Source organism: Ciconia boyciana, chromosome 5 (genome assembly GCF_034638445.1).
Source record: "Ciconia boyciana chromosome 5, ASM3463844v1, whole genome shotgun sequence".
Lineage (NCBI taxonomy): Eukaryota > Metazoa > Chordata > Aves > Ciconiiformes > Ciconiidae > Ciconia > Ciconia boyciana.
Genome location: NC_132938.1, coordinates 66,170,589 through 66,183,777, shown reverse-complemented (window position 1 = coordinate 66,183,777; position 13,189 = coordinate 66,170,589). Strand labels below are relative to the sequence as shown.

The 13,189-nt window shown below is 42.4% G+C and overlaps 1 protein-coding gene across 1 annotated transcript; it reads left to right on the top strand.

The window, feature by feature from the left end:
* Window positions 1-1,728: 1,728 nt before the first annotated feature.
* On the top strand, window positions 1,729-9,851 carry COQ2 (coenzyme Q2, polyprenyltransferase). The gene is made up of 8 exons (XM_072863028.1): window positions 1,729-1,988; window positions 2,281-2,447; window positions 4,479-4,600; window positions 4,832-4,917; window positions 5,818-5,951; window positions 6,371-6,559; window positions 9,311-9,462; window positions 9,681-9,851. Exons 1-8 carry the CDS (start codon window positions 1,772-1,774, stop codon window positions 9,694-9,696), a joined length of 1,083 nt encoding a protein of 360 aa, XP_072719129.1. The 5' UTR covers window positions 1,729-1,771; the 3' UTR covers window positions 9,697-9,851.
* Window positions 9,852-13,189: the final 3,338 nt, after the last annotated feature.

Here is a 13,189-nt window from a genome sequence, read left to right as displayed (position 1 = left end):
TTGCATTTTTGACTCTGGAGCTTGGATTACTCACCTTGGATTTACTGTAAATCAGTTCCTGGAAGGTGGAGTAGGTTGCATCATGAGACCTTTGTACAGGGAATAATCTAATGTATGTGAAGATACGGAAGCTGATAATCTCCTTAGAATCAGGGGCAATTTGACACCCAACTCAGATTTGAGTCAAACAAGACAGTGGGGCCTTAATACCTTTTGGTGATTTTTCAAGGTCTGAAATGTGTTATTCCCTAGACTTTTTTTCAGTGAGGGGCCAGGCCACCTTACAATGAATATAAATCTACTGACACTAAGTTTGCTTTTCTGCTTTACTTTCATGAGCTCCTTAAAAATTGTCTGCAGATGGTCCAGGGTTTGCTCACCACATCACACATCATAAAAAAAACCCGGCCCACAGCGTCTGCACAAGAGAACCCACCCAGTGAAAATTGGAGTACTGGAGTTCATACAGACACAGCAGGCAGAAAGGCTGCGGGGACGCGTTGCCGGGACTTCCTTGCTGCCCTCCAGGATGCACTGTTCAAACACGCCTCGGGCACTCGTCCATATCTGAATAAAGCCCACGACGACTGACCTCGTCAGCATGAAAGAGAGCCAAGGCCACAAAAAAATGTTACACTTCCTCAGAGCTGAGCAACTGTTTTTATGGTCCTGTGCAAATCGTTGTACTGCTGTGGAGTACTGCTCATTAAAACACCAAATGGAAAAATGTGACAGTAACTTCTCCATCACATTAGCTTTTTACTTCCTCCTGGTAGTCAACATTTTTGGAAACTGAAAGTTCAAAATCGTTTCCCTTGGTTTCTGTCAGTGTGTCAGTCGTTCAAGCTGAAGGAAGTGTGGAATGAGACAGAAGTTATACACTACAGGGACACTGAATTCTCCAAGAAATCTTTCAGCAGCAAATCTGGGGACATTTTATCCCTGAAATCATGCCACGCAGGACAAAGTTTTTATGGCTCTGTCCAAAGCTCCCGCCCCCCTCCCCCCCCCCCCCAGTTTATGCAGTAACTCACATAAGATGGTGGGAGCACTCAGTGAATGAGGACAGAGATCCAAAGGCCATATATGAAATCAGAAATTTTTATTAACTACAGCCTGGAAAGGTTTGGGAGATGAGACATATGCTGATGCATGAACATGTATGTCCCGATGAGATGTTTGATGATATACAGTCACCTATGGGATTTCAACAAATAGCATGGAAGACCTTGAAGAATTTAGTAGTAAAACCAGCACACATACTTCTAGTGAGGTGCTGAGGTACAGTAACAGTAACAGATTACAAAAGTTACTAAATCTGTGCATCCTGTTGTTTTGCCACCGGCCCCCCTCGGGTGCTCTGTCAGCATTCACTGCTCGAAGCCGATGGCAGGCGAAGCTCCAGCCTCCCTCACACCCTGTGCCAGGAGACTTGGCTGCCGTCCTCCGTACCTCTGCCAGGACCACGGCAGGCCGATTCCTGCCGATACCGGCCGGGCCCCGCGGCCTACGCGGAAACGACTGCTCCAGCGCCGCCAGGGCGGGCTCCGCCCGGCCTGACCCGCAATTTCGATTCCCGGGAGTGACGCCCCAGGTGGCACTCGCCAGCCGGGCAAGGGGCGGCGACACCCCCGCCCCGGGGACCCGAAGGCGGGGAAGCCCAGCCCCGGCCCGCCTTAGCCCCGGCCGCCCTCCCTCGGCCAGGGAGAACGGGGGCGCTGCGCATGCGCGGCGCCGCGTGACACGGCCACGCCGGAAGCGGGGCGGCAAGATGGCGGCCCTCCTGGCGCGGCTCTGTCGGGGCGCCCCCGGCCTCCGCGCCGCCCGCCTGCCCCTCGCCGCCGCCGCCGCCGCCCCGCCGCTGCGCCGCCCCTCCGCGCCGCCGGGACCCCCGCGGCCGCTCAGCTTTTCGGCGGCCGAGCTGGTGCGCGCCGCGCCGGGCCCGCTGCAGCCCTACCTGCGCCTCATGCGGCTGCACCAGCCCGCTGGTGAGCGGGGCGTGGCGGCGCCGTAGGCGTGGCGACGCGGTAGCCATGGTGACGCGGCATGGTGACGGGCGGCCGGGGAGCGGCGGTGTGGCGGGGAGGGGGGGGCCTGTGCCGGTGGCCGTAGCACACCTCCCCGGCCACAGGCGCCCTCTTCCGGGCAGGGAGTTTTGCCAAGGAAGCGCGTGTCTGCTCGGCAATGCCGTTACTCAGCAGCGAACTGCCGTCCTGCCCCGCGGGCCCCCCGCTCCTCGTTTGCCCCCTCACCCCACCCGCGGATTTTGTCTTCCCTCAGGGACGTGGCTGCTGTACCTGCCGTGCACCTGGAGCATCGGCTTGGCGGCCGAGCCGGGCTGCCTCCCGGACTGGCACATGCTGTCCCTGTTCGGCGTCGGAGCGGTGCTCATGCGCGGGGCCGGCTGCACGATCAATGACATGTGGGATCGCGACTATGACAAAAAGGTGGAAACCCCCCTGGGCTTGCAAAGACCTAGGGAAGTTAATTGCTGGTTAATTAACCCAAGTACATGTCCGCTCATCTCCAGCATCACCAGTGATTCCTTGCTGAGTGCAGGCATGGGGCTCCAGGTTCAGAAATTCCTCCATGTTTCTATCTGAGATGCGTGCAATTAATTTGTCTAGGTTTCCTCCTAGAATAGTAGAAATCATTTTATTTTGTATAACATTTCTCTGTCTAAGACTGTTATAAGTCTTCTAGAGTACTTACCTCTGTGTAAGATAAAATATATGTTGTCGTCAGCTGTAGGTAGTACTTGAATAAGTTTATTTTTCAGCTTCATTTTGCATGACAGAACAAAACAAATAACACTTTTTTGCTACACTTGCTAGTTATGATCTACCCAAGAACCTATTTTTTTTTTTAATTTTCAGGAGCAGTGTTTCCTTGAGTATTGTTAATTTCTTAGTGAGAATGGCTGTTAAGAGTATCATGCCCAACCCTGAGCTAATCCTCTTCTATTATGTTGTATTTTTCATCTCCCTTTTGTTCAGAAGAGGGAAATAAGCAAAAGGCAGTGCCCAGTGTCAGATGTTGCAATGTGCACAGGTGCCGGCTTGGATGGAGTGATCCTGGTGATGCGTCACTGTTGGCTTGTCCTGCTTTCTGTTCCTATATTGTTCCTCTGGTTTTGGGTTTTGGCGCTGGCAAGAGACAGGATAATGAGCCAATCTGATATGTGAAGTAGTTCTTACAGCAGTGTTGTATTTGTGCTGTTGGGAAGTCAATGAATCAGTACAAGTTTTGTGGCAGCTTTGGATGGTTTAGGGTTTGGAGGTTATTAACAACTACATATGCTAAAAATATTTGACAGGGTGGGATGTGTGATTAGTAAGATGGAATTTTCAATATAATGAATTCATTTATGCATTAATGTGATATGGTTAGATGTAAAGTTCTAAAAATTCCCATCACAGCTCTTTCTTACATACCTTAAAAGGATATCTTCAAAACAAGTGCAATAGAGGCCAGCTCGTAGCAGGATGTTGACTTGGTGGTGATGGTGGTTTGGGTTTCAGATTTTATGCTACTGGTTATTTGGTGAATGTTTTCTTTTCTTTAAATGTCCCATGTTTGGTTACAATGTGCAGTGGAATTGGTCACAAATATGTTAAGTGCATGTTTAAACTGCAAAAGCAGTATTTGACGTTTAACATAATCTGATTGGGGGAGGGAGAACAAACTAAAAGAGTTTATTTAAATTCACATTATTAAAGCACATGCAGAACAATTTATACATACATAGTATTCTGTAAAAAGTTGGCTTTTGAACCTCTTAGAATAGACTTCACACCATTTTCCTCAACATGCTAAGCTTTTGGTTTGGTTTGGTTTGGTTTTTAGCAATGGTCACCTTCGGCAAGTAACTCACCATACATTTCAGTTTAACTTTTTTTCTGGTATTTGTTTCTTCCTTCAGCTTGCCTTGTATGATTTCTTGTTCCAGACAGAGTTTCTAAACTCTATTGTATCCCTATTAGTACTAAATTAGTTGTCCTTTCACTGTTATTAACAATGGTTATGTTAATGACCATTAGGGCTAGAGGAGCCCTGCATCTTTACGATACTTTACATGGTAATCACTTTAAAGCGTTTAAGCACAGAAGTGCTGCTCAAAATTGGGATAGTTGGCTCACAACTTAAGTCTGATTTTTTTCTCCTAAGGTAATAAAGTTCATATACAAGATGTCTACAGTGTTTCTAATCAGCCTCATTGCACATTAGTGGCATTTTATTTCTGCTCTGGTTTTTAAAGCCTGCATGCTTCTATTGTAAGTGCTGCTGCTTAGAAATACAGCTCGTGTCTGTGATAATATGCTAGGCTTGTATTATTGAAGGAACCCTGTCTCATACATTCTGTGGCCTGTTTCTGTTTATTTTTCCGCTTATGTGCCAATGGTGTGACTTTTAGTTTTAAGGTACATTGGAATGTGTTATGTTGGATTTGGTATTAACATTATTCTTTACATTTTTAGGTTGCAAGGACAGCAAGTAGGCCCCTGGCAGCTGGATATATCTCCACGTTTCAGTCCTTCATTTTTCTTGGGGGACAGCTTAGCTTGGCGCTTTGTGTGCTTCTGTGTCTGAATTACTATAGGTGATGTATAAGTTATCTTTTGTTTTTTAAAATCTGATTCCAGGTCCAGAGTTAAGCACAGAGATTTTCAGCAGAAAAGGTTTTGGGGGCAGAGGGAGAAGGTTATTAGTCGTGGAATTGTATTTGAAAGTAAAAGAATTAGTTCAGTACTATGTACAGCTCCTGTAATGCTGCACTATATCTTGTGATCTTTGGACTGCCAAACAATAAACCTCTTGGTACTTTTTACAGTATCATTCTGGGAGCAGCCTCTTTGTCTCTTGTGATCACCTACCCTCTGATGAAGAGAATAACATATTGGCCACAGTTAGTTTTGGGTGAGCTGGAAATATTTTTACTGGTTTTATTTCAGATGTAGTTTTTGGGGTGTTTCACAAATTAGTAATTGAACTTCAGCAATCTGTTTTTTTATAACTTCATATTAAAATAAAAATACCTTATAGACAAAGTTCTGTTGTGCCAGAAGCTTCTTAAACAATTTATAACACATATAAGAGTTAATGTTTGGGTTTGGGGTTTTTTTTGTTAAAAATCAGTTCTTTATTTTGACGGAGTGAGGGGAGGGAGAAAGGGAGGGAGAAAATAAGTATTTGTTATTTGAGAATCAGCTTTAGTTTCGGGGTTATCTCAAAACCTTTCTTAAACATGCATTTGTCCTGCATTTCAGTCTTCAGCCTCTAAAATAACTCCTGTGCAGAAACTGATGGTGCTTGTATTTCAGGTTGAGCTACTAAAACATATCTTTGTATCTTGGTCTTCACATTCCAGCTGCCTTCACCTTTTTCAACCCAAATTGTCATTTTCAGCCTTGACATACTGTAGTTGGCTGCTCTGTGCTCTTTTGCAGTCAGTTATACTGACATCTTTTGTTATACTGACATCTAAGTGTTTTAACTTTAGACACGTTGTTTGAGCACACTGGAATAGTTCTGTGCAAATGTTTCCCTATGCTAATGAAGTCAAATTTAAATTGGGGAAAAATGCATGGCTATACATATTTCTCCTTGTATGTCCAGAGTATTTAATGTCAAATTACTTGTATTTATTACCTGACTGAAAATAAGTGGTAGAAAAATAGAGATGCCAGTATTGTACAAAAAGCTGCTGATATGATATACACTCAAACAAATAATATTGAATTCCATACATGTAATTTAGATTGCTCCTGGCATTCTTGTAACTTTTTTTCTTTTTTTTTACTCTCTTTATGTTTTTAGGACTTACATTTAATTGGGGAGCCCTTCTTGGCTGGTCTGCCATCAAAGGGTCATGTGAGTGGTCTGTGTGTTTGCCCTTGTACTTAGCTGGAATAATGTGGACGCTGGTATATGATACCATTTACGCACATCAGGTAGAGTAACAGTGGGGAATTTTAGATATCTGTGTATGTTTGTGTGTCTAATTTACAACTTTGTTGTCAAACAGCAGTACTAACCTGTTGCAGTTCTTTAGCCTCAGCTGAGCTAAAACAGCACCAAAGAAACCCTAGCCCTTAGACCTTTTATTGCTGTTTGCAAATGTTTTACATACTGGGTAGAAAGCTGGAAGTATAATGCACACATTGTGTGAATAACTTTGACATTGGTATTAGCTCTTGGCTGCTAAAGCAGCTCTAAGGACCAACATTCTAGTTTAAATTTGAATGTAGGGACCTACAAATTGGGTTCCTAATAAGAAGCGTTGGAAATTTAAGCAAGGCCCCCCTTTTTATTTTCATTATGAAGTGGCAGTTGGATTGTGGATTTTTTGCTAATTCATCCTTCATTCTAGGATAAGAGGGACGACATCATTATCGGTGTGAAGTCAACAGCATTACAGTTCAAGGAGGATACAAAGCAGTGGCTCAGTGGCTTCAGCCTTGCAATGCTCCTGAGTTTGTGCATGACAGGAATGAATTGTAACCAGACATTCCCGTATTACTCAGCTGTGGCTGCCATAGGGGCTCACCTAGCACACCAGGTTTGATGGATTTATTTATACTTTTTCCATGTGGAAGTTCTTGATAAGAAATCAGAGTGCTTTTCAACCCCCATCAATTCACCAACTACCTAAAAAAAACCCAATTTCTCTAAAGAGAACTGAAGTCTTCTGACAATAAGCTTGCTTCTCTTAAGTACCTTTTGCAGACCTTTTGTTTGACAAAACCTCCAGTGGTCCACAGGTGGTAGAGCACTGGTTTTCAATCTGTTCCTAACCAAAATAACACCTCACATTAAGCTGTGATCTCAAGGGAACGGTTTTCTTCCCACTTCCAGTAGCAGCTGTAGCTAGATCCACCTCAATAGCCTGCAAGATTGTGCAGTTTTTAGTGTTCTAATACAGCTCTTGCTATGTCTGGCACATATGATCTGAGACTGCAATTGATGTATATTATGATTGTTCGCTTACTTTAAAAGATTATATGGTCTACAGTATCAAGGACACACGCATGCTTTTTTTTATATATAATATGCTGTACAGTAGCTGTATGAAAATGGATGTTGCATGTTCTGTCTCTCAGAGATGGTTAATTTTACACCTAAATAATTATTCTGTACTGTGGTCTAGAGCTTCAGTCTGAGATCTGACAGTATAACAAAATTTTCTGTGGCTTGTTCACTACTGCCAGTAGCAGATGTTAATATTATAATTTTATGGCAATTGACAGTTCTAATTCACAGTTCTTTGTATAGCAGAGAACAATCCAGTTCAGTCTTGTAGTTGTATTAGCTTAGAAATTTTAATGAATAACAGAAAGAAATAAATTAGCTTTGTCAGTAGAGGAAGCAGATAGGATCTTGTTACCCTGTTCTTTCTGAATCCTAACAACTGTGTGGCCCAGTCTTGTAGTGACAAGTCAGTCTATATGACAATTAATTGCTGGTCTTGATAGGTGAGTGATAGCAAAGAGGTTTGTGCATTGCAAGTAGTAAAACCATCGACAGTCTGAGAAGTTAAGTCTGTGGTTAGCATGAAATTTTTTAAAGCCCATTAGACTTACGTTACGCTTTAACGGGGGGAGCTTATGCAGGTGATGGATATTAAACATACCTCCAAGTAAGAGAATTCTCGTGATGATGTAGTCTGGTACTTGTGAGCCACTACTTTTCATAGCAATTGTGCTTGAAAATCTATGAGGGAAAGAATACTACGTTCCACTGCATAATCATTTACAGTTTGAGTTGTCAGAGAGGCTTTACATTGCAGTTTTGGCACAAATGGAAATTACTTTCCTGCAGGGAGGGTTTTTATAAGTGAGAAGGCAGACCTATTGAATGTAAGTGGTGAAGAGTGCACAACAATTCTGTAGATTGCCAAAGTCACAAGAGCAGCATTGTTCTGTGTACCACAGAGTAGCTTCTTTTTGAGTGATTATTTTAATATTAGTTCTGCCTAAACATTCTTATGCTTATCACAATTCTGAATCTTATCAAGATTTCTGAATGTGTGCTTAACTGAGTTTAGAAAGCTGAGTAAGCCACATGAGGGGTAGGTTTTCCTTAATTCATTGAATTTGCGCCTGAGAGAGGAATTTGGGTCATGAAGATGTCAAATTTCTATCCCACTCAAGACGTTCACTGATAGAAAAATAACATCTTTTATTTGCTTTGCGTTTCTGAAGGTATATCTCGTGGCTTGGCTGCTGTTGGGTTTTATTTGTCAGTTCCGTGGTTTCAGTTCCCTGTGCTCGAGGGGCTGACAGGTTTTCAAGGGTGTGGATAACATCATGTCTTAGAAGCTTGTGGACAACATTTCAGATTATTTGATCAGGACCCAGCCCTGTCACCTCTGTACAGCCACAAATGGCAGAGGAACGGGTTTCCCAGAGAAGGTTTCACTTCTTTTAGTTGCATATGTTCTGTTTTGACTTCTTCAGAGGCTGAATTTGCAAGGTTTGAGGTTTTGGGTGCTACTTTTCTGTTAATCTTTTTACTTGTTTTGCTTAACATTTCCTCTTGTCATCCTTCTCAAGGCTTTTGCACCAGGTTTTGTTTCTGGCAATATTTTTCAGTAACTTTGCTCTTGCTGCATTGAGTGGGTTTTTTTCACCTTTAGTTGTGACTCACAGCAGCTTGCCAAGCTGGGCAAGCCTTGCTGTTGTTGCAGGTGTCCTGGTTCTTTTTTGCAAGAGAGTTGAACAGGCATGGCTAAGAGCAACTGGACTAAACCAGCCCTGTGTGACTAGGCAGGGCCGGGCACTTCCTGTGCATTCTAGTTAGCCTGGTTCACTGCTGGCTCCCCAGTGTCTTGTCTCTACTGAAACACAGAGCAATACCTTGCAGCAGAGATTTAAAGGGGCAGGCAGGTTTGGGGGGTTTATTTTTATTTAAAGTTCCCATTGAAGAATTAGGTGGCTACCTACTGAGCAAAATCTCAAAAATACTTATTTACATGCCCAGATATTTTTACATTTTTAAATATCAAACCGGACACACCAGTATCCAGGCTGTTTATACAGTCCTTCACTGAGAGGGTCCGGGAATCGTGTTCATATGTGATCCTTGACTTTTCTGCTGTATGTTGAATAAATCTGTAAACATAGATGCCAGTTATGCAAAAAATCCTTTGTGAGCATAGAGTGTTCCTGTTTCTTGTGGAGGTAAGGGTAGACTTTAGCATTTGAGATTCAGTTTTTGAAGTTACAGACCTCTTTGTGTCTTTTTGTGATGTGTCAAATATTTATGAGTCTATAGAATAATAATGGTAGAATATTATACTGTGCTTTTGCAGATTTACACTTTGGACATAGACAAACCCGAAGACTGTTGGAAGAAATTTGCTTCAAATCGTACTGTAGGAGTTCTGCTTTTCATAGGGATTGTGCTTGGAAATCTGTTGAAGCGAAAAGACTCAAAAAATGTAGAAGAGCCTTTAGAAAACAGGTAGTTGAAATTACTATAAATACTGATACTGACATACTGATTTGTCTAGCTAAAATGTAAGTACTGTAAGAAGGAAAACACTTCTAACATAAGTATACCTGCTTTATACTGTTCATTTGTAAAAGCTGGTGAAAACATTCTTGTTTCTAAAAACATGCAAATGAGATTATCCTACAATGTAAGTTTTTATTATCCTTAAATGACTTCAACCTCCACAGAAGTTTCAACAAGTGAAGCTGCTCTGCTGATCCTATGTAGTACAAGCAAACTTCTCTCAAGCTCTGAAGACTGTGAGCCCAAGATTTTATACAAAACAGATGTCTCTTAGTGACAGCACGTGGGAAGATGCAAAGTGATTTCAGGATGTAAATAAAATCTGGCTGTACATGTTTGGTGTTCTGATTTATTACATGAATAATTTTCAGTTTGAGTTGAAGCTTGTTGCGTGAAAGAATTGCAATAACAATTTTTATCCTGAGATGTCTAGAAGCAGTCAGCACTCTGTGAGTGCATGAGGTCCAGAATAAGAAGTCAGTAGTGTATTTACAATTACCTTTTGTTCTTGCTGTGATTGCTGGCAGTGGTTCCTTTTCATGTGAAAAAAACAGGCTTCTGCAAAGTTGCCTGCACAGAGTGAGCTGAGTTCGTTTATCAAGAATGATATGAACACAGACTACTGACTTAAAACAAAAACAGAGCGGCCCAGAGCTATTGCCAAGTGTGCATGACTGGTGGTTGACCCTATACAAATTCATCATGCAAAGTTATCCTCATTTTTAATTTTTTTTTTTTAATTCTGTTCATTTTGACTTATGCCTACTGGTTTTAAATGTAGTCTTACAGGAAGAACTTGTTTATAGGAGGATGCCTATAAACAATAAAAATAGCAACTGCAGGCTAACAATTACATTGCTCCAAACCATTCACATTTTCAACTGGTTTATGCTCTCTCAGTTACATGATTTGCACGGTAGTTAACCTTTTGTTCGACTCATGGTGTTAAGGAGCTTGTATGGCATGTTCTGGAATTAATTTCTGTGGAAGAAGCAACAGACATGCCTGTTCTAGTTTACCTGGAGTTTACCTTGTTCTAGCTTGCCTGGAGTTTACCTCAGTTTACATACTGGTAGGCAATGCAAGCGTGCTTTTCTCCACAGGTGGCTTTGTGTATGCCTGCGTGTGGGGCTGTGGTTCAGTGATGCAGAGCGGTTGGTTGCCAAACTCATTATGGTATTCCAACAACCTTTCCTGATATCTGCTCTGCTCCTTGAGTGGTGGGGCACAACGCGTGCAGTCGCACCAAAAGTAAGGCTGTGTACTGCTCTAGCTCTGAAGATGGGTATCATATTTTAAGGTTATTTAAACCGGTATGTCTGAGCGACATTGCAGTCGAGAGCCATGCATTCAGGGTTTGCTAACTGTAGTTTTGCATTACCGATGATGGTGAACAGGTGAAGAAATTCCTGTTGGGGGAGAATGAGAAAGCATATAATGAATCAATGGCTTTGGTCACAGAAGATCCTTTTTGGGGCTGGAACAGACTTCTGTGGGTTCTGAACACTTCTTTTTAATGTACATTTTGTAAAGTTGTTTTTTCTTTTACTATTTAAACAAGTGACGTCAAATATATTTTGAGCAAATTAGAAAGAGTAGATTTTTCAGCCTGACTGCATATAAGAAAATAATGTGAAAATGTTAGGAAGCGTAACTGCTTTTAGGGCTTCCTTGGACCTTACACAGAAATTGTTCTTAAATAGGGTTTATAATTTTGGGGTGGAGGAAGTACTAAGTTGAAGAAAAGCAGTTTAAAAATGAAGAATAATAAGTTTCTGAACAATTATGTGACAAAAGTGCATTTTGTAGAGGGAGAATCGGATGCATCCAACTTCGTGTTGACCTTTGGTTATAAGACATTTACTAGTAATAAAAAAGCCTTGTGATGTAATTAGTATGGATCACTTCCTTAATACTTGTAATATTACCTTAGAGAGGTTGTGGCAAAAGTTACTCATCTGTTTTTAACATATTAAAGTGTCTTTAAGTAGCTTAGATTTGGGAATAGCTCACATTTTGTAGTGCCTTTGAACCTACTGGTGTCCTTTGATGACAACTTTTCACGAGCAAGTGTTTATCTTGTAATGAGAGGAAGAAGAAGGTGTAGCTAAATAGAGTAAAAATTCAGGTTTCGAAACAGTCCTCGTGTCCTAAACTTGAAAATCATTGCATGTTTTCTGTGGGGATTTTCCAAATTCATCTCTAAATGCATTTTACAAAGATAAGCCATAGCTATATTTTAGGTTCATTGCCTGAAAAATGAAGATAGGTTTAGGTTCTAGGCTATAATACTGAGAGTGTTATTTGCCTCAGCATTTTATGATTAATACACAGAAATAAGAAATAACTTTTTACATGCAAAAGAGACAAAGGCTGAACTACTTCCTGGCTAAAACCCTGTTTGTATCTGCTGGCACGTGCATATCTTCTCTTCTCCTTCCATTCCCAAGCTATTCTATTCCAAATCTTCACGAAGACACGCTCCGCTGTATTTAGATACAGTCTGTTAAAAAATTCTCAAATACGCCTATCTCTAAGCAGTAGCTTCGTTATGAGCTAGTGTGCTTTTGCACAAATAAACAGTGTCCTCTGGAAGTTTCTCCTTCAGTGTCAAATGTTGCATTTCTCCTCCCCTTCTTTTTCCAAATGTTCCTCCACAGGACGTTGAGATAACAAATGCTTTTGGAGGCAGCAGGAAGGTCAAATGTGCCTTGCAAAGGCAAATGTGAAACACTGGCAGTTGCTCAGCGAAACAGAAAGCTCTGTAACCACCACAAACGCTTGCCTTTGTGTGCTCCCATTGTACTTTGTAGAAAGGTGTATCAAAGCAACACCAGCTCTTTGTCGAGGAGTAGCTGTATGTAGGTAGGGGTGCTAGTTCCTGCGGGGATACGGGGAGGGGTTGCCAAGGCATCAGCAGCCGTGGCAGGGCTGGGTCTTTGACTCAGAAGCCCGCTTGGGACACGGGAGCTTTCACATTCACCTTTGCCGGGGGGGGGGGCTCGCCATAGGGTCATCCAAGGCGAATTGTGCCTGGATTTTGCTATTAATTTATTTCTTGGTAAATATGGTATCGTTAATGCAAAGGGGTCATATTTTTCCCTCCCTCTAATTTCAGGAAAGTATGCGCTGCAGGCACCTAGCTCAGGATCTGTGGTGTGCAAAGACCGTGGGCCGGAGGACATGGGCTAGCCAGCGTGGCTGGAAGGCACTCTGGCTGTGGGGGGTCCCCAGGTCCGTATGTCGGCCGTAGCGCCAGCCTCTGGTAGCATGACCTGGGAACAAACGGAGCTCGACTCAAAGTCAGAAAGGTGTGTCAGCATGTGGAAAGATCAGCACTGATTTGATCTGATAGTGACTGAAGTCACTAAAAAGCAGGCTGAAAGTTAAGGTAACCCATCGCCTGTACCAGCATGTCATTGTGGTTAGCCAGTATCAAAGTATTCGAGGAGGACACTGAAAGCACAACCATTGTGATGAAGGACTGGTGTGGTAAACAGAAGCAGGAGAATGTATTTTGTGGGCGCTTCTTTTTTTTCCCTTTTGGCAAAAGCAGGGAAAGGGCCATTAATTTGTTTCTAAATGCATCACAGTGCAAATACCAGGAGAGAAGATCTGTTCAAGCTTCAAAAGAAAACTGACAAGAAAAAATGTGGATGTTAACTGGCCGTGG